Here is a 27060-nt window from a genome sequence, read left to right on the forward strand (position 1 = left end):
TATTGGATTGTTTTGTTTGAAGACACTAAAATTGATTTTTTTCTTGCTTATCTATCTATATCTACATCTATCTGTCTATCAACACCGCCATTTATTTATTATTCTATCTTATTCTATTATATCTTTATTAGGGAAATATCATAGTCACAGGTTTCATGCTCTAGTCCATGGGGCCGCGTTCCAACATGTTTTCCAAGTGACCCTCGTTAAGCGCACCTGCGTGAAAACTTTTAGCTCTTTTCACGTTCTGCAGTGGCTAAAAGTTTTCACGCAGGTGCGCTTAACGAGGGAACCACACGGACACTCCGTTAGGTACACCGCCATTTTCAAGTGTACCTAATAACAGGCCACTTTATTAGGGAAATATCATAGTCAAAGGTCACAGGTTTCATGCTCTAGTCCTTGGGGCCGCGTTCCAACATGTTTTCCAAGTTACCCTCGTTAAGTGCAGGTGCGTGAAAACTTTTAGCTCCTTTTGAACGTGAAAGTGGCTAAAAGTTTTCACGCAGGTGCGCTTAACGAGGGAACTACACGGACACTCCATTAGGTACACCGCCATTATCAAGTGTACCTAATAACAGGCCACTTTATTAGGGAAATATCATAGTCAAAGGTCACAGGTTTCATGCTCTAGTCCTTTGGGCCGCGTTCCAACATGTTTTCCAAGTTACCCTCGTTAAGTGCAGGTGCGTGAAAAGTTTTAGCTCCTTTTGAACGTGAAAGTGGCTAAAAGTTTTCACGCAGGTGCGCTTAACGAGGGAACTACACGGACACTCCATTAGGTACACCGCCATTATCAAGTGTACCTAATAACAGGCCACTTTATTAGGAAAATATCATAGTCAAAGGTCACAGGTTTCATGCTCTAGTCCTTGGGGCCGCGTTCCAACATGTTTTCCAAGTTACCCTCGTTAAGTGCAGGTGCGTGAAAACTTTTAGCTCCTTTTGAACGTGAAAGTGGCTAAAAGTTTTCACGCAGGTGCGCTTAACGAGGGAACTACACGGACACTCCATTAGGTACACCGCCATTATCAAGTGTACCTAATAACAGGCCACTTTATTAGGGAAATATCATAGTCAAAGGTCACAGGTTTCATGCTCTAGTCCTTTGGGCCGCGTTCCAACATGTTTTCCAAGTTACCCTCGTTAAGTGCAGGTGCGTGAAAAGTTTTAGCTCCTTTTGAACGTGAAAGTGGCTAAAAGTTTTCACGCAGGTGCGCTTAACGAGGGAACTACACGGACACTCCATTAGGTACACCGCCATTATCAAGTGTACCTAATAACAGGCCACTTTATTAGGAAAATATCATAGTCAAAGGTCACAGGTTTCATGCTCTAGTCCTTGGGGCCGCGTTCCAACATGTTTTCCAAGTTACCCTCGTTAAGTGCAGGTGCGTGAAAACTTTTAGCTCCTTTTGAACGTGAAAGTGGCTAAAAGTTTTCACGCAGGTGCGCTTAACGAGGGAACTACACGGACACTCCATTAGGTACACCGCCATTATCAAGTGTACCTAATAACAGGCCACTTTATTAGGGAAATATCATAGTCAAAGGTCACAGGTTTCATGCTCTAGTCCTTTGGGCCGCGTTCCAACATGTTTTCCAAGTTACCCTCGTTAAGTGCAGGTGCGTGAAAAGTTTTAGCTCCTTTTGAACGTGAAAGTGGCTAAAAGTTTTCACGCAGGTGCGCTTAACGAGGGAACTACACGGACACTCCATTAGGTACACCGCCATTATCAAGTGTACCTAATAACAGGCCACTTTATTAGGAAAATATCATAGTCAAAGGTCACAGGTTTCATGCTCTAGTCCTTGGGGCCGCGTTCCAACATGTTTTCCAAGTTACCCTCGTTAAGTGCAGGTGCGTGAAAACTTTTAGCTTCTTTTGAACGTGAAAGTGGCTAAAAGTTTTCACGCAGGTGCGCTTAACGAGGGAACTACACGGACACTCCATTAGGTACACCGCCATTATCAAGTGTACCTAATAACAGGCCACTTTATTAGGAAAATATCATAGTCAAATTTCACAGGTTTCATGCTCTAGTCCTTTGGGCCGCGTTCCAACATGTTTTCCAAGTTACCCTCGTTAAGTGCAGGTGCGTGAAAAGTTTTAGCTCCTTTTGAACGTGAAAGTGGCTAAAAGTTTTCACGCAGGTGCGCTTAACGAGGGAACCACACGGACACTCCATTAGGTACACCGCCATTTTCAAGTGTACCTAATAACAGGCCACTTTATTAGGGAAATATCATAGTCAAAGGTCACAGGTTTCATGTTCTAGTCCTTGGGGCCGCGTTCCAACATGTTTTCCAAGTTACCCTCGTTAAGTGCAGGTGCGTGAAAACTTTTAGCTCCTTTTGAACGTGAAAGTGGCTAAAACTTTTCACGCAGGTGCGCTTAACGAGGGAACCACACGGACACTCCATTGGGTACACCGCCATTTTCAAGTGTACCTAATAACAGGCCACTTTATTAGGGAAATATCATAGTCAAAGGTCACAGGTTTCATGCTCTAGTCCTTGGGGCCGCGTTCCAACATGTTTTCCAAGTTACCCTCGTTAAGTGCAGGTGCGTGAAAAGTTTTAGCTTCTTTTGAACGTGAAAGTGGCTAAAAGTTTTCACGCAGGTGTGTCTAACGAGGGTAACTTGGAAAACATATTGGAACGCGGCCCCCTGAAGACTGGAGGTCAACACCCCTGGTTTAACTGAAAGTAAATGGCTTAATGGTTTATGACTTGGGTTGATTTGTGCAACATTTTCAAACCTTTCTTGAAAGCTTCATGGTTTGTGATAATACAAAGAAATCTTTGACCATATCACATCAGACAATGGTTGATGGGATAATTATTTTATTCATATTTTTATTATGTACATTTGTCTAATCAAGACTTTACTGTATGAACACAATGATATGCTATGAATGCCTAATGAGTGTTTTCATGTTACAAGTAACATTTAGCAGTACATTCAACAAAACAGTAAAACACCAGTGTTTGATAATATCCAGTAGTCGTGTTAATGCGGTGGTTAAGTTAAGCTTTAAGCTTTTAACCTCGTTCACAGATAACTTCAATGACGCTCTGCTCCATCGGAGCAGGATCCAGGCAGCGGTGGGCAGAGCTTCCGACTATCTCATCCAGCAGGAAATGTACGAGGTTTTCGTCAGACACAAAACGCCACAAGTACATCTGTAGGTAGTGACAGTCGACCTGGATTTGCTGCAGCCCGTAGCGTCCGAAAGTACGCAACCGGACGCACTCCAGGAATGTCTTTAAGCTGATTTTGATGATTCCCGTCATGACTGAGACCTGCAAGGGAGGAAGAATGAGTCAGTACACTATTAAAAAAAAAGAAAAAAAAAAAAACACTTGCCTTATTAAACTCCACTGAGCTGAAGATGTCAATGCGCTCAGAAAACAGCTTGTGTATGTTGCTCAACAGATTGGTGTCCATGGGAGCGCTGCAGAGAATCAAACAGAAACATTTAAAAAAAAATTACAAAGGCGTTTTGGCCACAGGTGCATGTACATATGCACTTACAATAACAACAAAAAAAAAAAAAAAAAAAAAAAATTTATGACCCTCATCGAAAGTAATGTTTTAAGATTTGTTTCAAATCATACAAATTTTTTGGGTGTCCATGAGAGCGATGCAGAGAATCAAACAGAAATATTTTTAAAAAAACTTACAAAAGCGTTTTGGCCACGGGTGCATGTACATATGCACTTACAATAATAAATTAAAAAAAAAAAAAAAAAAAAAAAAAATTATGACTCTCATCAAAAGTAATGTTTTAAGATTTGTTTCAAATCATACAAATTTTTTTGGTGTCCATGGGAGCGCTGCAGAGAATCAAACAGAAATATTAAAAAAAAAACTTACAAAAGCGTTTTGGCCACGGGTGCATGTACATATGCACTTACAATAATAAAGAAAAAAAAAAAGAAAAAAAAAAAATTATGACCCTCATCAAAAGTAATGTTTTAAGATTTGTTTCAAATCATACAAATTTTTTGGGTGTCCATGGGAGCGCTGCAGAGAATCAAACAGAAATATTAAAAAAAAAACTTACAAAAGCGTTTTGGCCACGGGTGCATGTACATATGCACTTACAATAATAAAAAAAAAATAATAATAATTATGACCCTCATCAAAAGTAATGTTTTAAGATTTGTTTCTAATCATACGAAACTATTTTGGTGTCCATGGGAGCGCTGCAGAGAATCAAACAGAAATATTTAAAAAAAAACTTACAAAAGCATTTTGGCCACGGGTGCATGTACATATGCACTTACAATAACAACCAAAAAAAAAAAAAAAAAAAAAAAAATTTATGACCCTCATCGAAAGTAATGTTTTAAGATTTGTTTCAAATCATACTAAACTTTTTTGGGGAACATTGTAGTGTCCATTCACAAATTAAACTATTAATAAGGGCAATTAACATTTTGAATGGGCGTCAATTCCTTGGAGTCTTTAAATTATTGTTCAGAGTTAAACCTCCCTAAAACTAAGAGAAAGTAAAAAGTCATAAATATGACATCATCGTCAAAAGAAAATTCAAACCTTGGCGTGTAGCTTGCAGCATAGCGAGTTTGCTGCCTTGAGCTACTGTAGACCGAGAAGGTCCTTTTGCTGGAGTCACTACTGTGTGCTTTCCTCACACCTTCCTCATACAGAAGCCCCACCTAAGACAAAATATCAGCTCTAAGAGGTCTGCATGAACATTAAATATCCTTTCAAGGTCATATATGTCACCTGCACGTCAATGGAGGTGGTGTCCTCAACAACTCTCTTCATCACCGCACGCACATTTCGGGGTTCGATGGTGTTGACCCAGTCTCGTGTTTCAACACTCTTTCGAAGCATCTGGGAAATAATTAAGCCTTGGACCTGCAAATATGAAACTGGATGCATGAAGTCATCCGATTCCCCAAGTAGGACGAGGTACTACCTTAACGTAATGGTTGAGTAGTTTCTGTGCTGCCTCCCTGGCTTCCGCACAGAGAGCAGTGACTGCCGTTACCGGATTGTGGTGCTGAAAATATATACGAAGGCTCAATTAAAAATAAATTCAACAGAATCTAGTTTAGCTTGACAAGCTCCTACCTGCGCCAGGAACTGTTCATCAGTAAGAGTGAGGATGTAAGAGATTGTGGAGGTTTCATAGTCTAAGCAGAGTCGGGAAAGGAGCAACAGGAGGGCCGGCGGGGTGGAGCCTCCTTTATCTCCTGCGCTCTCGCAAAACTGACGAGAAGACTGACATAGGAACTTGATGAAACTCACAACCAGGCTCTCGCGGACGCCCTGGTAGCAAAATTCCCCCTGCAAGAAGATATAAAAGCATTAGAAACAATCACCATCAGAATGTTCTTCAACTAGTTTGAGACACTTTTTGACCTTAAAGTACGGCTTGTTGGAGAACGTGATGTCCTTGGCTGTGAACAGATGCACAGACGCCAACACAGACTTGATCTGATTCAAGATGGAAGCTGACAGGGAGGACAGAAGGTCCGGGAGGCTGGTTGCGCCATCTCTGCCGGAAGCCGGGCCGCCGAGATGAGAGCCGGCCCCCGGAGCGGCCAGCGAGAGGCGAGGCGTTGCCAGGGCCTGCCTCACGTCTGTCAAGCTGTCCATGTAGAAGTTCTGGAGAGCGGCCAGGTACTGCTTGACTCGCTCGGTCGCCGCGCGGATCACAATCTCGGTGCCTTGGTTGGGCACCGAGGAGCCCGGCAGCAGCTTGGCCACAGCTTGGAGTCGGCGATGGAATCGGTCAAGGGCACGGACCAAGAGGGAGTTATCGGCCACCCCCTTTTCCTCTTGGATCCTTCGCTCCACAAGGGAGAAATAGCGAGTGGCCAGCTCATCCACGAAGGCGTGCAGCTTACTGTTTGCCATCTGAGGAATATTCTTGGATGCTAGCTCGCCCGTCTGAGCGTGGTTGATGAAAAGTTCTTGATATGATGTAATGACCAAACACAAGCTGCTGACAAACTCATTGCAGCCTCTGTCGATGAACTCCAGGATGTCGGTGTTGGAGGAGGGAGAATGAAGAGCACTTGTTTTGGGCGACCCAGCAGCGCCAGGTGAAGGCTTGCGTGCTAAAACATTTCTTACTGCTGATGCAGGCGGGCTCGGCTTGATCTCGGCTTCCAGGCCCTGCAGGTCCAACTCCAGGCGAGAGCCGGCGTGGCTCAGGAACTTTTCACACAGCTCTTCTGCTGGCTCATCCAACTGCAACAGGAGCTCCACACACTCTGATAAGTCTTTAGCACTCGAGCCACCGTCCCTGTGAGGAAAACAACAATTGCTGCTTTTTTCTTCTGCAGTGTCGTCTTCCACATCAGCATCAACCAAACTGACCTGAACTTCTGCCGAAGCTCCTGCGCCAACTTGTCCATGATGGCATGACAGTCATCCTGAATGCCCTTGAAGGAAGGCATGTGGCTGTATTGCTGCAGCACACAACGAGCACGCCGGTGGGAGCTCACTGCTTGAGCGTAAGCTTGCAGCTCCAAACATTTGTTCAACCTGGCGGGCAGTTCAAATAGAAACTGCAATTTTCTTAACAAAGTGTGGACCCCTAAGGAAGGCATAAACAAAACAACATGAAGCTACTCAAGAAAACAGTAGAGATGGGAAAATGAAGGTTCAAATTTGTAAACCAACAGTGCCATCTAGAGGCCATCTGAAGGAAATTTGAAGCTAAATTCTCTTTTCCCATGACTACAAAACAAGATTGGGTCACCTGAGAGTTTTGTAATCTGAGCATGCTGGTCTTCAAGGGTACCACTGATGCGAGCACTAAAATCTGTGATCGCCGCCATGTTTGCAGACAGACAGTCCATTTCGTCCTCCATCTTTTTGAAATCATTCTTCATCTTCCTGATGGTGTCTTGAGAAAGATAAGCGAGAAGATATTTTTGAACTGGATAAAGAACTTGAGGATGAAAGCGAATTCTCTCACCTGTAGCTGATATGAATTTATTGTAGTTTTCATATACTAGCGTCTGCATGTCACTATCCAAAGAACGGATCTGCTTGACCATGCAGGTCTCATGGTCCATCAACTCGGAAAGAGAGCATTCTCTTCGAAGCTGAATTGGAACACATGATGGTTAGTTCCACTAGAAAAACAGAACTTCTTCATGAGGTCAGTGTTCTTCTCACCTTGTTTAGGTAATGCTCTGGGTCAAAGTGCGGCCCGTTAATGTCACAGGGATCCAGGGACTGTGGCTTCTCATCCGCCTTTCCTTCTTCATTGAGCCCGTAGTAGAGCTTCAACATACCGTGGACCCTACGCTTCCTCCCTGGGTCTTCGGAGGCCGAGGCGTCCGCTTCCATTGCGATAAGTGGCTGGCTCATTGACAAGTAATAATAATGACTACTAGTCAGAAGACGAGCGTCCGAATAGCAAGAAGAAAAAGCGAGGTGCAAAACAGCAGTAAATTCGATTTACGTACACATAAACCGTCTGTATCATTACATTGAACACAACGACATGTCACTTCCGCTTGCGTCGCTTAGAAGGCGTGGCCACTGTGTTGCCAAAGAGTATTTGCTAGCAAGAGATGGTAATTCTCCTTACTCATAACGTTGTACTTCCGGGTAAAGAACACGTCATTGTGCTGTAGTTAGTGTACTATATTTTATTTTTAAATAAATAAACAAGTCAATAACGAATTAATCTGTGTCCAGAAGATAAAAAGAAAAACTTTTATTGGTCAAATAATCAAAATTAGATGAGACCGGGATGATAACATTCCTTACTCACAACGTTGTACTTCCGGGTAATGAATACGTCATTGACGTTGTAGTTAGTGCACTATATTTTATTTTTAAATAAACAATAACTAATTAATCTGTGTCCAGAAGATAAAAAGAAAAACTTTTATTGGTCAAATAATCAAAATTAGACAAGACCATTTTGCAATAACGTAAAATAATAAAAATAATAATACAAAGGCAATTGAATATTATTTAATATGTATTAAAATCAGTTTCAGTGGTGATACATCCAGGGTCAGTGAGTCTAGGTTTTCTCAAACACGGTAAGTGATAAAGTACAAACTCAACACTTATAAATGATATACTTTGATCTAAGGAAGCAAGATTTTCTATTTAACAGATCAAATAAAAAGTGATAAGGAAAAAGGCCTTAAGTGTTTAAACTTCCCTTCTCATGTTGGACATGCCCATTTCTATTATCTTGAGCTGGATCACACAGAACAGCATGTTTGCAACAGAACCAAGCAATCTTCACTTCAAACTCCACAAGCACCAAGAAGTTGATTTGCATTGCTAAATATGGCGAGAAAGTACACAGTTCACTGGTCAAACAATAGCCAAATTCCACTGACTGCTTCAGCCCACTAAAGTCACCTGGACAAAAACAGAACACAAACACAAAAGGCACTTGAAAGTGAGTGTTGAAGAGAAAACGTGACCTCAGTCTCTTGTATAAACCCATGAACATAAAAATACATACATATAATATACAGTACAAAAAAATCAAATGTATTGACAGTGCAGCCTTATAGTAAATGATCACATGAATTGGAATGCCTATTCTACAATGTAACATGCATAGTATGTTAGCAATAACATCTTTGATTCTGAAAAGTTGGATACATGAGTGTACAAATATTGAGTTGATTGCATGGGGAGTTAAGGAAGGAAATTGATGTTAGAATGGCTTAAAGCATGTGATGTGTTCAAGTTGCGAGATGTTTAGCAAGATACCTCTGCTCTGTTTCTATGTAAAAAAATCTGTGACCCTTGACATATGAAGAAACATTCCCATCGGCTTGTTGCAGCATTTTGTTTTGCGATGAAAGTACATGTGATCAGCTGTTATTTTGATATGTTTCGTGAAATTGCCTTTTCCCAATTGCATAATTAGAATCTTAAGATATGTCACCTATTCTTTTATTCCACCCCTTAGTGCTGAAGTCAGCAAAAACTAATAGCTGACTGTAGACACAAAAAAACCCTGAAGGTGCCATTTCAAACGTACAAGGCACTGACATCTTCAAGCGTACTAGACTTGAAGTCATATAATAGGCTTAGATGTGGTAATGATTCACTCAGGCTATCAAGGATTGCAAAGGAAAAAGAGGTAAGTCAGCTGTTATGCTGAAGAGTGGCTTTTTGGATTTTGCCCATGAGCACTGCAGAACAGTCAAAAGGTTTTTGCGACAGTTATCAGTAGCAGCCATTTTCTCATGCTATTTGCATTTGATGCCAACTACACTTTGTGACCCTTTGAGGCATATCGACTAACAAAATCACTTGGTGTTCACATTAACATACCTGCAAAATATACACAATGTCAGAGGATAAATATGGTCGAAATAAGATCCCTCACTTGGTCCGACATATGTTCAGGAGTTTTTGTGTCAATCCCCAGTCTCCTTTAAATGTTTTGTTTTGGTCTTTGCCCAAAGGCGGTAGAGCTGGAGGTGATGACTTAACCCTGCTCCAGGCTCTCTGTCACTTGCACAGAGGAGTATGTGGCTCCAGATGACTGGCGTGTGAAAAACGATGCAGCTCTTCTTGGCTTTAAACATTTGATTTCTTTTCCTAAAAAAGAAAAAAGCTTGGTCAAAAATTTTATTTAATGTTAACCTTTGCACTGTAATCAACAAAGAGGGCAAACTCACCATTGTCGACGTAGTTTATGGTGTTAAGCGAATGGACCCGGCTGCATACGACGCTACTTTGCCGGCGCAACATTCCACGCCGTCCCCCGCGTTCATGCTTGCTGTCATCTTTTCCAGAGGCTTGTTGTGATAGACTTGCATCGCCATCTGTTTCTACTGCGGCCCCTCCCTCAGACACTGACCTGAGCTCCACGCAAAACTCAATGAAGCCACTCATGAGCTCTGCCTGACCAACAGAGACGTGTAACATATAGTTAATCTGGAGCTTAACTGACAAAATTACAGAAGACAATAGACTCACTTGTTTGGAGTAAATCTTCAGCAATTTGTTGACGGGAGTGCCATCTTCGTCGCCATCAAACTCCAGCCAGAGGATGTGCGAATCGCCTTCCCCCTCAGGGTAGCTGTGGTCCCAGGATAGTTCATTGAACCGCAGGCCGAGAAGCACGTGCTGCAGCAAAATACGTTCAAGAAGTTATTTGATTAATTGTGAGAATAATCAATTCTGACAGTTTGACTGCCTTTTATGCATTTGACAAAGCCAGCAAACAAAGAGCAACCACCTTCTCCTTGACGTCCATCACGTAAACTCCCTCCAGCGAGATACCAACATTGACAGCTTTGCGTTTCACCCTCTGAAGGATCCCTTGGGCGGGTTTGTCAATCTCCCCGTCAAAAAAAGCACACCTGTTTGAACAAGTCATAATGTTGTCTGCAATTCATTTGATTCATTTTTTTAGTCATTAGAAGATCTCTTACCCATAATAAGGAAGAGAGTGACATGTTCTGAGGTACAGCTGTAGAAGCTCTGAGTCCTGCTGAGATTCTCCAGATATATTGATCTTTCTGTACTCCTCCAAGAGATTCTGCTCCAAACCTGCCTGACGGCTCGACTTGCCTCTCAATGTGGAGAATAAACCTCCACCCCCCGTGGCCACGTGGGCCGGTAGGAAAGAAGACAGCTTCTTCTCCCTGTGGGTGCACAAACTCAGCATCAATGACAACAGAACACTGTATTGGACTGCATAACTGTCATTGATCTGAATTTTTTTTTTTACTTACCGTATAGTAGTGGTCAATTTTTGCCTGTCCAAGCCTGTCCCCTCATTAAGAGCAAGAGACAAGCCTCCAAGAGAGGCCCAGTGTTCAGGATCGCAGGGGTATCGTCCAGTCATGATATTGCTCTTGGCCTCTTCATATAAAAGTCGTAGCACTCCCTCATCTTCTATCTGAAAATCATTATGATTGAGGCAACATCAAACGAAGCGACGGTAAAGCGAAAGATTTGTGGACCTGTACTCAGTGCTTTAAAAAAATAAAAATAAAAAATAAATCCATTATTCATGCTTTCCCCCAGGATAAAGTACCTGCAGCTCTTTAGATTTGGGATAAAACACATTCCGACGGTATTGGAGGCAGGGCTCATCTGAGGAAAACAAAAGAGAGTAACCCTTTGAGTGCATGCTGCGGAAATTCAGAAATGCATTCCACTTTTAAAGACAGTGTGTCCATAGCTGTTCTGTCAAGCACTTTTATTCAGAAACAAGTTTGACTAAATATAAATAGTTTTAACATTCAAATAAAACCAATATCAGCATCTAACACAAAACGAAAAAAAAAAAAAAAGGTTGTGTGGAAACATTCACCTTGTGAAATGTCTTCCTCCGAGGCTTCCGTAAAGCGATACAGCAAGTCTTGCCATTGGCGACACACCTTGTAAGGTTGGTGCCTTGCTTTTAACTGAAGCTCTGTTGAGTAAAACAACATCTGATGCATCTGTATTTGGAACACTTCTGTGTTTTGTGAAAAAATTCAATCATTAAATTTATGTTGTTGTTTTTTTTTTTACCAAGTAGTGGAGAAGACAGCCAGAAGGCAAAGGCATCCTGCGCAGACTCAGGAACATGAAGAGCCTCTCGGACAGTTCGGCCCAACTCCTGCACAGTGGCACTGCCAAGTCCTTCTATTGATAAATGCACCGCGCTGTCACCGAACAAGTATATGAGCACATCTTGAGCTGGGAGGGAAAACACAGTTAAAGTATGAACAAAAGATCCACAAAAACATTCTCTGATGAATATGTCACATGATGACTCATACTGTGGGACAGTGTGGCAGAAGAAGCAACACTCCCTCTTTGTGAGTGGTCATCTGAAGAGTTTGGGGGGAAGCTACACACATCTCCTTCCATTTCAAATCTGAAACACAAAGAGATGTCTTGAGTTATATTCATATGTGCATGGTTTGCAAAGTTTTTGATCCCCTTTCAGCAAAAAAAAAAAAAGTGTCTCCCTCCAATGCTAATTAAAAATAACCAAAACGACCCTAACCCCAGTTGAGTAAAGATAACTTGTTGACGGGGTATTATCGTTTATTCTCAATGTGTCACTCGTCTGCCCATCAACAAGGGATTCCACAGGACTTAGTTCATCGCTATAACGCTCCCAGCAACCCAAACTTGTGCTAAGTACTAGCAAGTCCGGCAACAAGAACTAGCTAGATAAACAATGGGAACCGAATACAAGGTTACGCAATTGTTCAAAGATGAGGTATTCAGATTCACGAAATTGTAAACATGGTGCCAATGTACCACAAAACAGTCTTTTCATATATTTATTCAACTGTCAGGGCGTAGATTTATTTTTAAATCCCAAACTATTAGCGTTCATGATGACTTACTTTTTGAGTTAGCATACCATCCAAACTATTATAGAACAATTAACATTTCGGTAGTGATCGACCTACCTGTGATTTTGGGTGTTGCTCCACTGCTCTGTCGTCTTTGGTCAAGAAGTTAATTCATTAGACACGTTTGTCTACAATTTGGTTTTATATATTATTGATTACTGCCTCGCTAACTAGCTTTCCGGAGTGTAAGAATGGCGAACGAATCGGACATTCTGAACGGTTCTCTACTGGGCGTGACAGCTTCGTTCAAATACTGGAATATTAAATGGTCACCCTCTAAAAAAAATAGAAACGCTCGTGTGTAAAAGTGGATATAAACACACAGGTTACAACATAACCGAAAATAAAAGTAATAAACTGCGTCCTAATGTAATGAATCAAACGTCTACAAAACTGGTTCCGAAATGACGACTCCAAAATAGAGTCGAGAGTATTTCCGGGTGGCAGTGACGTCATTGCATCACATGATTATACGTCACTGCAGCTATAATTATGCAGACATAAAGTAAGCTGATATAGTTCTTGAAGTAGACCAGGTCAAAATGAAAAGACGCACAATTAAAATTAAAATAAACAATAAAATAAATATACATAATTTTTAATTTTTTTTACTTATCTTAATGATTCCGTTGCACACCACAGAACGACGGAAAGTAGGTCAGCTAGAAAGAAGTGAGTGTTTAATAATAATAATAATAATAATAATAATAATAATAATAATAATAATAACAGAACAGAGTAACCCAGGTTTTATAAAAGCCTTTTTAATAAAATTGCTATCCACTGTCTCCAATACATTACACTGTAAAATGATTTCAGAGAAGGAATGAACTGACTTAAGTATTTAATGAAAGCCCAATGAGTCCATTACATAGTGCATACTCACTTTGATTTGGTTCATTATTATTTTATTTACAATGTTATACAACAACATATACATTAAAATGAATTAGTTTTGCAATGCAGCTACAATATGAGACTGCAAGGGCAGCAGGTTTAGTATTAACAAAAGAGATTAACGGGGCTAACTGAGGTGTCAAGTTAGAGGACACTCTTAATGGCTTTCAGTGCATCACTGAAGTAGTTTAATCGGTTTTCTTAATCCAATTGTTCTCCATTACAGGAGCCAATAGTTCTCCATTACAGGAGCCAAACAGAATAAGAAAATGCATTATCTCATGGTGGGTGACATGCATGATAATTAAAAATGAACATACAAAAGGAAATATCAATAAAATTTAATTATATCTATCGAAGTAAAAACAAGAATAAATACTACATACAAAGATTCTGTACTACAAATACTGCAATTCTTGTTTTTCATTGTAATGATGACTCCTAACCACTGTGTTGTGGCACATACGTCATAAAACTTCCAATTCCATATAATTGCTTTGTAAAATATCTATGTATCTTTTTTGATCTAGCTATACCAGATACTTAAAGTGACAGACAGAAGAAAAAAAAAATATTTACATAAGCGTGTCCGACTTTGTGTTTAGGCAGTTTCTGTGCCTTCAGCAGTGCCCTCCTGTACCTGGTTTTTAAGCAGCAGGAACTTGAGCACAGGGTCAAAATACTCCATGAAGGTATCTTTCACTCCCTTCTCCAGTAAGTATCCTTCTGTCTCAATCTCCGTGTTCTCCTCCCCTGCTACTGCCTCCATGGAGGTCTGCAAGAAGCGCAAACTCACCAGCACGGAACCCTGGAAATAAGGAGGTGATGTTATTCAGGAATAAAAATAAAAAAAGTTTTGCAATGTGCACCTGTAAGAGGAAGACTGAGAGGACTCCAGCCCCAATGGTGTTCATTAGACCCATGAAGTAGTTGAGCAGGGCTTCCCTGCAGCCTCGCAGGTAGATGTTGAGTTCCTCTGTCTCGTACTCGTAATTATAATGAGCTGAATTGTTGGTAAGATGATACTGGATGCATGGTCGAGGAGAACTGGGATTACAGCAACTGAATGGGACTCCGTCTACCAAGTATCGGCCGTCGACGTTGCTCTTGACGCGGCTGAAAAAAATACGATTGTTTACAAAAATTCATTTGTTGTCTAATGTCTGGCAAACATGACTTACACTTTTACTTCGTTGGAGTTGAAATCAAGGTAGCGATTGCTGATCCACTGAACCTCAAACCAATCCCTGTGATCGTTATTTCCGCAACATTGAAAGTCCATCTGCAAGCGATCGATGTTCTGCTTCTGGAAACAACGTCCCGGGGTGTCTGTGTCTTTATAAAAGCGGATGCCGTTTCTCAAGCCGACCTTCAGAGAAGACTCCAGATTGCCCTTCATGGCATAGCTCATGATGATCGCTAGCAGCATGAGCACAGTGAAGAAACAAGAAATGGCAAAGTAGGGCTTCAAAAAGGTCTTCCAGCGAGGAAATCTGCCAGCATCCAAGGCATCCTGGCAGATCTTCGATGCAAAGTAGTTGATGCCCAAGGAGGCCAGACCAACTATCATGAGGGTGTTGGGCACGATATGTATGTCGGTATTATCCATTACCTGCAGGAGAGTCACATAAAATGGAATGAAAATATTAAAAATTAATGTTAAGCATAAATGAAACCAGATTTTTTTTTTGGGCCAGATTTCTGGAAGATGTTCAGGATTTGGTTGATCAAATGAGTTAAGTGGGGCACAAGTGTTTTGAACTGGAGGTCTCCAGATTTCAATTATAATTATCATTTTTTTTAAACATTCAAGTCAAAAGCTTAGAAATAATAAATTGTACCTCTGCCCTTCTTCGTAGCTCTGTCTTGAGAACGCACCCGAGGGCGAACGTGACCGCCCCGGCTACTGTGGCACACCAGGACAGGAGCCACAGTCCCTGGGCAAGCTTCACCCTTTTTTCAAAGGGGAACTTCATCTTCATCACCACCATGGTTGCAACGAGGAGCTCCGAGCCTTACCGGGGGAAGTAGGGGAAGGAGAACGGCGACAGCACGTCGGGGTGGGACGAGGCTGTTTTTATCTGAAAATTCAGATTCAAACTGAAACTGCAACAGCAGTACAACTCAAAATCTACCAAAATAAGACATTTGTGTAAAATGCTACATCTAGGATAACACAAATTACAGGCATATTCCAGGTCACCTTATTTTTGTCTCTCCCAAAAGTGCTGAAAAAAAGTCCACAAATAACCACCGACTGCGATGCAGCTCCACACAGTGGATTTGGCAAACCTGAACGCTGGGAGCGTCTTAATGCTAATGCCTGCCTATCCTATTAAGGTGGTCAGGAGAATCCAGGCCATTGTCTGCTCAGCATCCATCAAACAGACACTGATGACAAAGTGGATTTGAGAAAACAAGAGTGATAGCTACCCGTTAAGTGACAAAGGTGTTTAGTCAGTCAATACATATTGAACATATCAACATGATTTCTGTGAAGAAAAAAAATAATTAGGATATTGATATCCTCCATACTTCTAAACAGGATTGCATATAAGCCACATTTCAGAATATCCACGATCAATACGTACCGTATCTCGTGCAAGGTCAGGGGGTGGAGTCTATCTCAGCTGACATGAGGAGAGAGGTGAGGTCACCCTGGATAGCTCACCAGTCAATTGACAGGGGCTGACATGAGAATTTAAATGTGTCAAATATTTTCACAGAAGATAGATAAAACCTAAAACAAGCACATTCCAGATAAATAATTTATTTTTCCATTTGTTTATTTCATTCCTGTAATTATGTGGTCAGAGCAGATGTGAATAATTTTCCTTATATATTTTTTTTTTTACAGAGAAAATATATTTACACAGGAAAAACATCAATGTTCAAATTGCATTTATACAGAATAGCATATCTACGAAATTCTTTCAAATTCCACTTCCAAATTTTTGACGACTTTTTTGAAGTATTTACAGGCAGGAGTCCTTGAGAGTATTTTAGGATATTGCTTCACTTTTTTTTTTTGTTTATTTTGAACATTTAAAGAAATACAAGAAAAGAAAGTAAAAAATACTGAAAATAATAACTCCATATCACAATAGAGAAGAAAAAAAAAGTGAAGCATTTCTATTTTATTTTTTTCTTTTCTTTCTTCTCTATTGTACTATGGAGTTATTATTTTCAAAGGTAATGGCTGGATTTTTCTAAAAAGTTCATTCAAATCTGCTGAATAAAACGGGAAGGGGGGGAAAAAAAACTAGCAAAAAAAGTTATTATTATAATCACAGCTGTGTTTGCTCCCCTCCTAAAACCTCCTCTGCAATCCCACCTGTCCATCCATGCATGTCTGACCTTCTCTGACATATCCCCTCACTGGACTGAGGTTCTTCGCACATGAACTGGTTGAGCATCTGCTCAACAGACTGCAGACTGCAGGGGGCGCTATCAGCTTCCAATGCTCTTCCATCCCTGTCATTGTTTCTTCTCCAATGATGGATGATCTCATTGTCTAAATCGTCAATAGCTTCATCCCCAGGGTGGTGGAGGTCCATCATGGCCTCTGTGCCTCTCAGTTCCTTTGGCATTTGATGGCACGCAAGCGGGATTTGCTCTAGGCTAGTTGACCTGATCAATATGGTCGAGCCAAGGTTCTGGCTGGCGGCCATCCGAAATGTGCTCTCATCTGTTATAGCTGAGAGGCAAGCATTGCCTGGTGGGGCAGGTACAATCTCATTGTGGATGGTGAATTTGAGATGAGGTACCTGCAGAGGTCGAGGAGAGTGAAGACAGAGAATTTCCTCTGACTCGCTGTCTTTGTCCATGTCTGCTTCCCTGGGCGGCCATGCTTGATTTCTGTTTGTCAGGAGAAATCTCGGGATCTCTTCCCCCATTTCTGACCAGTCCGACTCCTCCTCCTCTGGAACCGACCCCAGACATTGTTCCTGCCCTGCAGCTTTGACCTTCTCGTAGTTTTGGCTGTCCATGAACTGGGCTGGAGGAGGTGCCAAAGGGAGCATAAATTGACTGATGGCATCGTCTGGGAAAAAATGGTCGTTGGGTTCGCTCGGCACGGAATTGACCTGAAAATCAGATAGAACATGTGAATATATTTTTTTTAATGTCCACTCATCTATTTAAAACTTGAAGGTCTTACATTAAATGTTTCCACGTTGTTAGTATACTTGGCTGAGGTCAGCTGTTCCGTCAATGCTGAAATACGTCGGCTCAACCTCTGGCGCTCTCCTTCCATGCTTTTAGTCTGTTAAAAGAATAAAAGGTCAAAGTGCATGGGGACAATTCACATTTCGGACAAGTAAATGTTAGGGGTTTACCACAGAGTTCAGTTTTTGCTCCAGTAGACTATTTGTTTGTTGTGTGGATGAACAATTTTCATGGAGTCTAAAAACAAAACAAAATAACACATTGAGATTTAATTCACCCCCAGACGTGAAGTTTTAGAGATAATATTTCTCTTTACATTTTAAAACTCTCTGTGAGGTTGCTCAATTCCATACGTGTCCTCTGGAGCTCTTCTTCCAAAATCTTATGACTGTTTAAAAAATCTCCAAAACACTCCATCTTGACTGCTGACGTCAATACACTTTGACCTTCATTCTCTCCTTTGGGGAACCTGCAAAGACGAAGGGTTCATCTCCGTTCAGATGGTTCTCCAAATTGTTACTTCTTAACAGAGAGCAAATCACACTTACGTAATCTTGTCCATTTCACGAGTTGGTTCCTATTAATAAGGAATAGAATTAAATGTGAATATATCAGACTTGTATTTAATAAAACAGACTCAGATTTTACACGATGTCGATTTGTGAGTAAATTGAGACAAGATCATCATTTTGGTAATATTTTATAATAGTTTTCCGTTCTATGATGACTAGTGAAAATCGTGACAGGCACACTGAAAGAAAAATCAATAAAGGAGCAAATTATTCAAACCTATAATCAAGCAAGCTGAACATGGAAATTATTGATTCGGGTTTTAAAAAGGGAACTTCCCGAATCGATGATTAATAGAGGAATCAATGAAGAACGAAAATTCCATTTAAACAACTTTATAGAACCTTGTCTTAAAAAATGGCGTACTTGCGGTATCGATGGGACGGTGAAGTCGGTTTGTTCCTCGTCTCGACCGGAGGTGGTGTTCATCTTCCTGGTTGGATCCAGTTTGCAGGAAAGAACTCCCATCTGGTGTGGAGGCAACCTGACAGCAGATTCCCCTTTTAGGTGACGGTGCTTCTCCTCATGTTGTGGCTCATGTTTGTGCAGATGTGGCTCAGGATGACTTGGATCGCCAAGGTGGTTTTCATGGATTCCACTGTTGTGGTTGCCATGGTGATGCTGATGGTGAGAACTGTCGTGGCGCTCTTCATGGCTTGGGCTGTCTCCATGATAATGGGGACGTTTTGGAATGTGATGAGCTCCATAGCGGTGCTCTTGATGGGAATTCTGGCTGTCAGGTTGCTTGACCTCTTTGTGGTCATCGCCATGGTGATGCTGACGGGTCGGACCATGTTGATGATGTTGATGATGATGACTTGCCTTAGGACGGTCTCCAAATTCACTAGATTTGGATCTCTGGTGGGGCCGTCCATCTCCATGGACACTATGGTTTTGTTGCAGGATCTGATCTCCATGTTGACGATTAGGATGATGTTGGTCCTTTAAACCGTGATGGTGAGCAAGGTCACGGGGGTCTCCATGGTGATGTTTTGAGAAAGGTTTATCGTTTTGGGCTTGGTTTCCATGACGCGGCGTTGTTGGACGTTTTGTATTTAAATGGTTGCCATGGTGATGACCTTTATTTGGACGGTCTTTGTGGTGCTGTGATGAGCTATTGCGAATTTGCTGATGGTTGTGGTGCTCTTCATGATGATACGTTGGAGAGTGACGACCACCGTGGCGAGGAACGTATCCTCGGCGATAATGGAGATGATCTTCACTCTGCTGAGGATTAGCCGGGTCATGATGACGGGAATGAGTTAAAGTGCCGTAGCGGCCTCCATCATGGTCGTCTTCGTAGTGATTGTGAGGAGAACGTTTGTCGTGATGATAGCTGGAACTGTCGCAATCTTCATAACTGGAATATGAGACGGGACTGTAACATCTACGATGACGATGGGGACTTTTGTCACGGGCGTATCTGTGATAACTCGGGCTATGATGACACCGTTGAATATCTCCTTGGTTCCGACGGCGGTTCTGTTTCCAACTCGGTGACCGTGAGCAATGTTGAGATGTTTGGGACCATGATGGATGTCTTTCCAAATAACTTATGTCAGTGCAGCTTTTGGGTGAGTCTGGAGAGTCATGCCTACGATGATGGTGGGACGAGTTGGACTTTGAAAGCTGAGAATGAGAATATTGGCTGGAGGTAACCGAGTCGGGGCTGACAGGTCGACTCCTCTGGTGTCGCCTCTTGTCCTCGGACTTGCTGGAAACCGACTCGGTGCCGCTTGGTTTCTGAGCATCTGTAACGCCCAGAGTGGTGAGTCTCATGGGGCTGAGAACTTGTCGAGTGATCTCATTGAGAAAGGCAGAGAATTTCATTTTCTCCTTCATTAAATTCTTTCTGATTTCATTTTTTCTCCTCTCTTGCTCTTCTTCGTTCCCCTCGTTTTCGGAGGCGAACGTGAGGGCCTCCATAGATTTAGATTTGCGGAAACTTGCTGTGTCACGCGTCTTCTTCCGGGTGCCTTGCTTGGAGCCATTTTGAGAAGACTTGCCTTTTGTCTGTTTCTGCTTGCCTGCGTGACCACTGGTTCCAATCAAAGGTGCAGTGTCTTCTTCTTCTTCGATGTACTTGTGCTTTTCAGAAATGTTATTACATGATTGTGAATGCTGGGGCCTCCTAAGAAGAAATTCCTCGGAACCTTCACTGCTATTCTCCGACGATAGACTCGAGGAAGATGCTGACGTGGATGATGAAGATGATGAAGAGGCGGTTGTTGATGAAGAGAAAGTGGATGAAGAAGAACCGTATGATGAAGTGAAAGAGGTTTCAGATAGAGAAAGCTGGCCACGATGTTGCTTGCGATGGTAACGATGCGAGACGTGATCACTGAGCAAGCTGTCCTCCGCTGTCGAATGGTTGCTATTTCAAAAACAGAACATGGGTGTTGAAAAGATGAAATGTCAATAATTGATATTAATTTAAAAACTCACTCTTGGTTGTCCTCATCCGACCGATGGAACTTCTTTTGACGATGATGTAGGTGACCGTGAGCTTGTTTGGAGTGATGATGCTTCATTTCTTGACTTTTGGCTTCTGTTTTTTTGTTCTTGACTTTTTTTTGTTGGTCACACATTTCAGATATTTTGAACCTTAAAATCTTCTGTTGGGGGTGAAATATTTCATTAAGTCCAGTCATCAACTTACATTTAAATAAATAACGTACATTTATTGAAGTTGTATTTAAATGACAATTATATTACAAAGCAGTGATAATTTCTTTACTCAACAGTTAACCAATTAATTCATAAATCTATTGCATCACACAGCTGAGATGTTTACTTACCGTCTCAAAGTATCCACCAGGATGAAGTGGAGATGCTTACTGATGCTTTGCCCCAGAAGCTAAATGACATTCTGTGTGATGCCCTTCCCAATTGAACGGTGAAGCGTGTGACACACACACACACACGCACAATTCAATCGACTGCAGTGTCAGCCAATGACAGAAGGGTCAGTTGTGAGTTTCGAGGTGTGCTTTTGTCCCACATTTGAGAAATTAGACAGGAAAAAAAAAAATAAAGAATGCATCCTGTGCTTGAATATCAACAATTTTCATTATCAGTGAATAGCATCATGGGAGAAGAAATAAATATTACAGACAGCAAAACTTACTGTATGCATGTGGTGGCCTATTGATCTGGTTGACCCTATTATGTCAATGCAATGGGCAATCTAACACTCAAAGTTAGTGAGAACTATATTGAATTCCAATAGCATGACAATCCAACCACAAAATGTTACATTAATTAATGCCGAAATGTTGAGGAAATAGAGGAATCAACTGAATGCTTTGTAGTGGGCAAAACAGAATATGCCTTCTTTGGAACTGCAGATATTAATAACCTTTCCCTGGTGGACTAGATATCAATGTGAAAAGCTCTAGTAAGCGATTTGCTAACGCAATGGAAAATCGGAAGACGTAAAAGAACGCATGCAAAGCTAATAGGATGTACTTGTGAATATTCCAGACTCGGCTAGCCCGAGGTTTTTCCAGAGATTCCACAGAACATGAGTACCTGCTTGGTGGACTATCGAGACACTTTGCTATATGAGATGATGAGCTTTATATCATCTGTAACTATTGCGAACCCAACCAAGCACAGAATAATCAGTGATGCTTCTATTAAGTTCAATGACTTCCCCCAGAGGACATAATTAAACTCTGGATCCGACAGAGTAGAGCTGTGGAAATTATTTGAGTGTCTCTGTATTGCTCCCCAGTAAGTCAATTCATTAAATTTCTCTTTATAGGTTTGGCTTTACCTTCTTGCAAAAGTTTCATTATTTAGAAAATAACTAACAATGTAAACATTAGTTTATTTAGGTTAAGAATTTTTTTGTAATGACTTAAAAAAAAAAACCTCCTTGCACTGTAAATGGTTTGCGAGTCAGGAACGCTGAATTCTTCTTCAATTTTGGATTATTTCATGAATAAGCACCACAATTATGAAATTCTGTAGTATTCCCATTTAATGTATAATCAAAAAGGACCCCAAACCAACAGATTAACATAAATAATATATCTAAAAGCACTCAATTTCAAAAGAAAACAAACACGTGTTAATAATTAGGTATGACTGCATTTTGCAATTAATGTGGAAGCCATTTTTACATTCACAACTATAAACATCATAGTGAAGGATTCAACAATTTAGTTTTTAAATGTTTGCCAACTGGTTGATATAAATATTCTCCCCATTAGACCTGTTTATTAGAATACAACTTTGTTGGTCGTTCATGGAAAGAACGCTTTGTGAGATGGTCCCAGTTCCTGGTGGGTAAATGTCTCCCTCTAGCGGCCAATTTATGTACTAGCGTGCCAATATTGTTTTTTTCCTACACATTACAGTATAAATGCGGTGCGGAGGTGGGTAAAAATAAGTAATCAATGCCTGATTTCAGTTTTTGCCCACACGGATGTGTGGATTTAAAAGAGGATCTAAATTTGGGTCTAAACCAGCAGAGGCACGTCCAAGTTTCGCCATGATGATAATCAAAGTAAAGAATCCCACTACACCAACCAAAATGAACATGAAGACCCGCTGTTTCCAAGACAGAGCCGTTCGCTTTGAGCCCGTACAATTCCTGAAAGAAAATCAGCCGAGTGTTTGTTAAACATCAATTATAATTTATAAAATTCTAGAAATATATGACTTACTTGAGAATTTGTGCAAACCAGCTCAACGTTGGTCGTCGTCTGTACTTATCATCATCAAAATCCATCTGTCTGTTAGAGCTGTTGTCCCTCGTGTCGTAGATCTTTCTTGGCGATGACCCTGAATATTTTGTATTAATTGCCCAGATTTGCAGGATGAAACCAATTTTACACCCTTCAAAATAAAACGGTTACAGCCACTCGGCAAAGTCTTTACCTGCGTGAATTGTAACGCATGTAGTCTCATCTGGAAAGTTGACAATAGAGTGATCTCTGTTATTTGGATCCACATTCCCCAAGTTGTCCTCTTCTGGAGATGAAGCATTATTTGGCGCTTGGTTGAGACTGGCATTGTAGGAGCGGCTGTGGTAACTGTGACTCTCTTCTTGTGCTGTAACCCCAAAGAAAGAAAGAAAAACGAGCTATCGGCTTTGTTTTGACCATGAAATTAAAACCGCAAAAACAATTACACAAAGATATAAAGAGGCGTAAACATTTCGACTCACCATTAAATGACGACCAGTCAGTGTAGTCTGTAACATCATTAGCCGAGACCTCCTGAAGGGTATCGACTGGGTCGTAAATCTGGATTTGAACATGCAAATGTATGTTAAGGGTTTTATCATTAACGGTGAGGATTTTATTCCAAGGTATTCCTAATGAAGTGTCACATGAATGTACATTTTGAAAACTCATTCACATTTAAGTTACCACTCCTTACCAGTGGCAACCCTAAACCCGCCCTAGCCCAGTTAACAGATGACAGTTGCTCTTTAAGCACATCGGCAACCGGGCTGGCTAGGTTGGAGGGGGGGAACACTGGACCCTGACAGCTGGGACACTGGTATCCTGCTGGAGCCGTATGGAGGGGCAGGCGGGAGGCCAAATTGTTAAGACAAGTCCAGTGAAAAACATCTGAAAATCAATCAAAGCATCGCTGGCTCAGATCAATTGAAATACTTGATATTGGTGGAACATAATATGAATTGGGATTTTGGTCAGTGCAATATAATGTAATAGAGCTGAATAGAAGAAGACGGAAATCTCACCATAGCAGATAAGTCTGATGGTGTCTTCAGCAATCAGTGGATTATTGCACAAAGTACAGTTTGGGTTATAATCACTGTCCTGAAGCCATTGCAGATATGATTGTACGATACACTAAAGGGAGCACAGGAAAAAGTGAATGATTTAATCGTGATTATAAATAAAGAAATGATCATGCATCCTTTTGGTTTTCTCCCACTGACCTTGTTGTGGTTGGAGACAAGGCAATGTTCACAAACATTGACACGATGCTCAAAGCAGAATAAATTGGTCACCTTCCTCTTTGGACACTTGCAGAGCCCCATAGCCTCCTGTGGATAAAAAAAAAAAACTATCTTTACCAGCGTTTACTCGTTTTAGAGTTACATGTATCCAACGTGACAGAATGCGACATTTAGGGTGGCTCATCAGAGTATGGTTAGCATGCTAATTATGCTAGCAATCCAAATGTTGACACGCTAACGCCAACCTTACCTGTCATAGACTTTAATCAAGTCCCGGTGGCTTTAGGGAATGTTGTAAAGATGACATAAACCCTGTTCTATGTGGGAATTTTGATGGAGTAATATTTCGGGTGGAAGCTGTCATGAGTTGACTTGTGTAGCTGGTTTCTTCCTGCTTCTGTTTATGTGCCACGTCTCTTCCGCTTGCAGCCACGCACTTCCTGTCTCTCATCTCATGAACGGGCGCCATCTATTGCCGTGGAGTGTACAGTGCGTCAAATTAGGTTATTTCTTTTTTTTAATTTGATTTTCTTTGTAGTTTGAAAAGCAAGACGAAACTCACTTATTAATCTAATAATTTAGTGGTAATCCTGTGTGTCAGACATACTGACCGTTCTGTTATATTGTAATCCCTTGACAGATAAAAAAAATCACCTATATGTCTCTTGTGCTGTAATAATAAAGCAGAGAACGGTTAACTGATGATACAATCTATTTTTTAATAAAACAAAATAGATGAATAATACTGTAGTAATGCTGTATTTTGATGGGAAAAAAACCCGGGAGATATCTAAAAATTGCCTATTACACAAAATGAAAACAATGCATTTAGATGCCAAACATCTCTGTGCAGCCCTGCACGGTCCAGTTGCATTTTGGGGGTTTCGTCAGCAGGTGGCGTACATACTGATTCACCAACACGAGACTGGCCTGAACAAATAGGGATATGCATCCTGGTTTTATTCTGAGAGTTTCTTTTACTCCCAAAACATTGTCATGACAACGTTACTATGGTGATGCTTAAACTTTTTTTAAACTGGTAATTCATTCAAGTTAATTAATCCACTTGATTGCATTTGCAGACATAACTGAGGTTGAAGAACAAATTTTTCTGGGCTGTAAAATTTCATTTTCTTATGGTTATCTCACCTCTAAAACGATTTGATCTTTGCTGAACGCGTATGTTCATTTAAACCAATGAGATTGTGATAAGAAGCAACATTTCTAGTCACTCCAGAGACCCGTGGCTGTCAAATGTCCAAAATGTAAATGCAAATGAGGGGGAATGAAATAGTGAAGGATTGTAAGTGGAGGAAATGATGGTCATAAAACGACTGGCCATCCCTGATAGACACCTGGGGTGTTATAATAATTCAAAGCTGCTGCTCTAAAAGAGGAGGGACAATCACACTTAGACAATGACAACCATTATAAATTAAAAAAAAAAAAAAAAAATCTGAATTGCACCAAAATATTCCTTGTCATATGTCAACACGCACTTTTACATTTATTCAAAATGAAGAATTCATAAACACATATTTTCACCTGCACTGAAAAACCATCTAAAGTAATTAAATTGATTTTTTTTTTTTTTAATCTGAGCCCAGATGAGCATGAATTGAAAGCGTCGTCAAGGACGCATAAATCAGTGACAATTGTAAAGACACATGCAAAGGGCATCTGGAAAGCACTTGAACTATCAGATGGAAAGCAAATGTGAAGACAAATGACACCTGCACTGGAGGACAAATGAGCCTTGCGGCTATGGCAGTTGGGAGTGATCAGAGAGGTTGTCGGGTTGGGCCGGGGTGGCGGAGGTGGGGGGAGGTAGGGGGTGCAATGACTGATTGGTCTGGCTGTTATCGATCAGTCATCAGCTCTATCTGCTAGGCTCAGATCCAAGCTTGCTTGAAATCCGAAGTAGTGTTGACAATAAAAATAATGTGCTATGGCACTATGACATATTGATAGATTTTTTTAAAATGTCTTTTAAAATACTCACCCGGGGCTGATGTTGTCTAGCTATGTTAGTTTTCACAAATGTATTTGCTTTCAAAGGGAACGACAGAAGACAACCCTAACAACCTATTTTGTCAAAATAGACTTTTTATTCTATTTATTCAAGCTTTGCTGTGATAAATATTTGACACAAGATAATTTTCTTTACGCGCAAAATATGTGGTGCAATTAAAAAGAACCTCAAACAAATCTGTGGTCAGAAGCATATTGTCTGATTTGCCACAGCAAACTTTATCAGGACAAAAGCAGATCCATCAGGTTTCTCTTGGAATGAAACTAAATTGACTGATTGATCGGGTGTGTGTCAATGAAAGACTTAAGGAAACTACCGTGTGTTAAGAGCAGGCCTGGGGAGGTGGGCTGCACATGTGTATAAAGCGAGACCCCCTGATGGGGCAAGTCGAGTATCGAATCAGACAGAGACAAATGGAATGCGAGAGACAGAGACAAAGAAATTCAGTCTGCTGACCTCAACTGTTTTTTTGCAACTAATCAATACAGGCAATTGTGTGTATGTGTGTACATGTGGTTGTGCACGGCACACGAATTTGTGCCTCTCCCAATAAAGATCCGAAACTGTGACATTACCTTAGCCCTGTCTTGCAGCCCTCCCAACCTTTTCACATGCTTCTATTTAATTTTCTAGCCCGTAATCTTATAAAAGACAGGAGAGGTCTGATGCACTTAGACATCGGGGCCGAGTCATTTTGCTCAATGAACGGCAACATGCACACTTTTTTAAAGCAACTATTCATTTGATTATTTCTGAACAACTAAAGAATCCAGGCCATGCTTTATTTTTGCAAAAACATGAAACACAATACCAGAGAGGAGAATTTGCCAACCTTCATAAATGGAAGAGTCCAACCCCTATCCATGCTCTGGACTGTTATTACTTCGATGGCTTGCATGTAATCACCGTTAAAGTTTCAAGAGGCCTCGATTTACGAGACAGCAAATCTACACATTAAATCAACACTCCCAACGCGCCAAGATCCTCCTTGGGAATGCCACAAGGCTTCTTATGACGATGTCAAAGAATTATTGGGAACCTTGGGCAGAATGCTCGCCATCCCGCTTGTAATTGATTGCTAAAATAATGTAACATAAACTATACA

At 41.0% G+C, this 27060-nt stretch overlaps 5 protein-coding genes across 6 annotated transcripts; all 5 read right to left on the reverse strand.

Moving 5' to 3' along the window:
• Positions 1-2830: 2830 nt before the first annotated feature.
• vps51 (VPS51 subunit of GARP complex) lies at positions 2831-7544 on the reverse strand. Of its 2 annotated transcripts, XM_088397994.1 has the most exons (11): positions 7169-7543; positions 6966-7095; positions 6747-6893; positions 6362-6581; positions 5399-6287; positions 5108-5323; positions 4953-5036; positions 4757-4891; positions 4565-4686; positions 3371-3458; positions 2831-3306 (listed from the first exon to the last, which is right to left on the reverse strand). In XM_088397994.1, exons 1-11 carry the CDS (start codon positions 7361-7363, stop codon positions 3046-3048), a joined length of 2487 nt encoding a protein of 828 aa, XP_088254120.1. In that variant the 5' UTR covers positions 7364-7543; the 3' UTR covers positions 2831-3045. The 2 variants fall into 2 exon arrangements, with proteins under 2 accessions (XP_088254120.1, XP_088254121.1); XM_088397995.1 differs by lacking the exons at positions 2831-3306; positions 3371-3458 and adding an exon at positions 4161-4212 and having other exon boundaries at positions 7169-7544.
• A 330-nt stretch (positions 7545-7874) lies between these two features.
• frmd8 (FERM domain containing 8) lies at positions 7875-12797 on the reverse strand. Its single transcript, XM_088397998.1, has 11 exons — positions 12406-12797; positions 11761-11858; positions 11510-11677; positions 11307-11408; positions 11028-11086; positions 10723-10889; positions 10420-10632; positions 10224-10347; positions 9962-10111; positions 9661-9886; positions 7875-9580 (listed from the first exon to the last, which is right to left on the reverse strand). Exons 2-11 carry the CDS (start codon positions 11849-11851, stop codon positions 9468-9470), a joined length of 1413 nt encoding a protein of 470 aa, XP_088254124.1. The 5' UTR covers positions 11852-11858; positions 12406-12797; the 3' UTR covers positions 7875-9467.
• Positions 12798-13091: 294 nt separating this feature from the next.
• Positions 13092-15616, reverse strand: rom1a (retinal outer segment membrane protein 1a). Its single transcript, XM_088397999.1, has 5 exons — positions 15449-15616; positions 15087-15326; positions 14427-14857; positions 14115-14361; positions 13092-14053 (listed from the first exon to the last, which is right to left on the reverse strand). Exons 2-5 carry the CDS (start codon positions 15234-15236, stop codon positions 13847-13849), a joined length of 1035 nt encoding a protein of 344 aa, XP_088254125.1. The 5' UTR covers positions 15237-15326; positions 15449-15616; the 3' UTR covers positions 13092-13846.
• Positions 15617-15999: 383 nt separating this feature from the next.
• LOC148386347 (uncharacterized) lies at positions 16000-21795 on the reverse strand. Its single transcript, XM_088397993.1, has 8 exons — positions 20781-21795; positions 20428-20597; positions 18349-20356; positions 17961-17989; positions 17729-17881; positions 17583-17649; positions 17405-17509; positions 16000-17330 (listed from the first exon to the last, which is right to left on the reverse strand). Exons 2-8 carry the CDS (start codon positions 20568-20570, stop codon positions 16533-16535), a joined length of 3303 nt encoding a protein of 1100 aa, XP_088254119.1. The 5' UTR covers positions 20571-20597; positions 20781-21795; the 3' UTR covers positions 16000-16532.
• Positions 21796-21941: 146 nt separating this feature from the next.
• Positions 21942-24357, reverse strand: zfpl1 (zinc finger protein-like 1). Its single transcript, XM_088398000.1, has 8 exons — positions 24174-24357; positions 23903-24010; positions 23702-23813; positions 23374-23567; positions 23159-23237; positions 22870-23043; positions 22656-22773; positions 21942-22582 (listed from the first exon to the last, which is right to left on the reverse strand). Exons 2-8 carry the CDS (start codon positions 24002-24004, stop codon positions 22396-22398), a joined length of 966 nt encoding a protein of 321 aa, XP_088254126.1. The 5' UTR covers positions 24005-24010; positions 24174-24357; the 3' UTR covers positions 21942-22395.
• Between the last annotated feature and the right edge of the window lie 2703 nt (positions 24358-27060).

This window comes from Syngnathus floridae, chromosome 15 (assembly GCF_059516105.1).
Source record: "Syngnathus floridae isolate MCC-2025c chromosome 15, RoL_Sflo_1.0, whole genome shotgun sequence".
NCBI lineage: Eukaryota > Metazoa > Chordata > Actinopteri > Syngnathiformes > Syngnathidae > Syngnathus > Syngnathus floridae.

What these genes read in the sequence shown, in the direction of transcription:
- LOC148386347 (XM_088397993.1), bottom strand. Translation starts at nt 20,570, where the DNA reads ATGTGTGACCAACAAAAAAAAGTCAAGAACAAAAAAACAGAAGCCAAA. An exon ending in TCGGATGAGGACAACCAAGA is followed by an intron (nt 20,357 to 20,427) that starts GTGAGTTTTTAA and finishes TTTTTGAAATAG; the next exon opens with CAACCATTCGACAGCGGAGG. An exon ending in AGCAAAAACTGAACTCTGTG is followed by an intron (nt 17,510 to 17,582) that starts GTAAACCCCTAA and finishes TTCTTTTAACAG; the next exon opens with ACTAAAAGCATGGAAGGAGA.
- rom1a (XM_088397999.1), bottom strand. Translation starts at nt 15,236, where the DNA reads ATGGTGGTGATGAAGATGAAGTTCCCCTTTGAAAAAAGGGTGAAGCTT. An exon ending in AACTCCAACGAAGTAAAAGT is followed by an intron (nt 14,362 to 14,426) that starts GTAAGTCATGTT and finishes TATTTTTTTCAG; the next exon opens with CCGCGTCAAGAGCAACGTCG. An exon ending in TCTCAGTCTTCCTCTTACAG is followed by an intron (nt 14,054 to 14,114) that starts GTGCACATTGCA and finishes CCTTATTTCCAG; the next exon opens with GGTTCCGTGCTGGTGAGTTT.
- frmd8 (XM_088397998.1), bottom strand. Translation starts at nt 11,851, where the DNA reads ATGGAAGGAGATGTGTGTAGCTTCCCCCCAAACTCTTCAGATGACCAC. An exon ending in CCAAATCTAAAGAGCTGCAG is followed by an intron (nt 10,890 to 11,027) that starts GTACTTTATCCT and finishes AATGATTTTCAG; the next exon opens with ATAGAAGATGAGGGAGTGCT. An exon ending in AAATTGACCACTACTATACG is followed by an intron (nt 10,633 to 10,722) that starts GTAAGTAAAAAA and finishes GTGCACCCACAG; the next exon opens with GGAGAAGAAGCTGTCTTCTT.
- zfpl1 (XM_088398000.1), bottom strand. Translation starts at nt 24,004, where the DNA reads ATGGGGCTCTGCAAGTGTCCAAAGAGGAAGGTGACCAATTTATTCTGC. An exon ending in CGGGTTTAGGGTTGCCACTG is followed by an intron (nt 23,238 to 23,373) that starts GTAAGGAGTGGT and finishes GTTCAAATCCAG; the next exon opens with ATTTACGACCCAGTCGATAC. An exon ending in ATGCGTTACAATTCACGCAG is followed by an intron (nt 22,774 to 22,869) that starts GTAAAGACTTTG and finishes CAAAATATTCAG; the next exon opens with GGTCATCGCCAAGAAAGATC.
- vps51 (XM_088397994.1), bottom strand. Translation starts at nt 7,363, where the DNA reads ATGAGCCAGCCACTTATCGCAATGGAAGCGGACGCCTCGGCCTCCGAA. An exon ending in CAGAGCATTACCTAAACAAG is followed by an intron (nt 7,096 to 7,168) that starts GTGAGAAGAACA and finishes GTTCCAATTCAG; the next exon opens with CTTCGAAGAGAATGCTCTCT. An exon ending in GCTCAGTGGAGTTTAATAAG is followed by an intron (nt 3,307 to 3,370) that starts GCAAGTGTTTTT and finishes CCTCCCTTGCAG; the next exon opens with GTCTCAGTCATGACGGGAAT.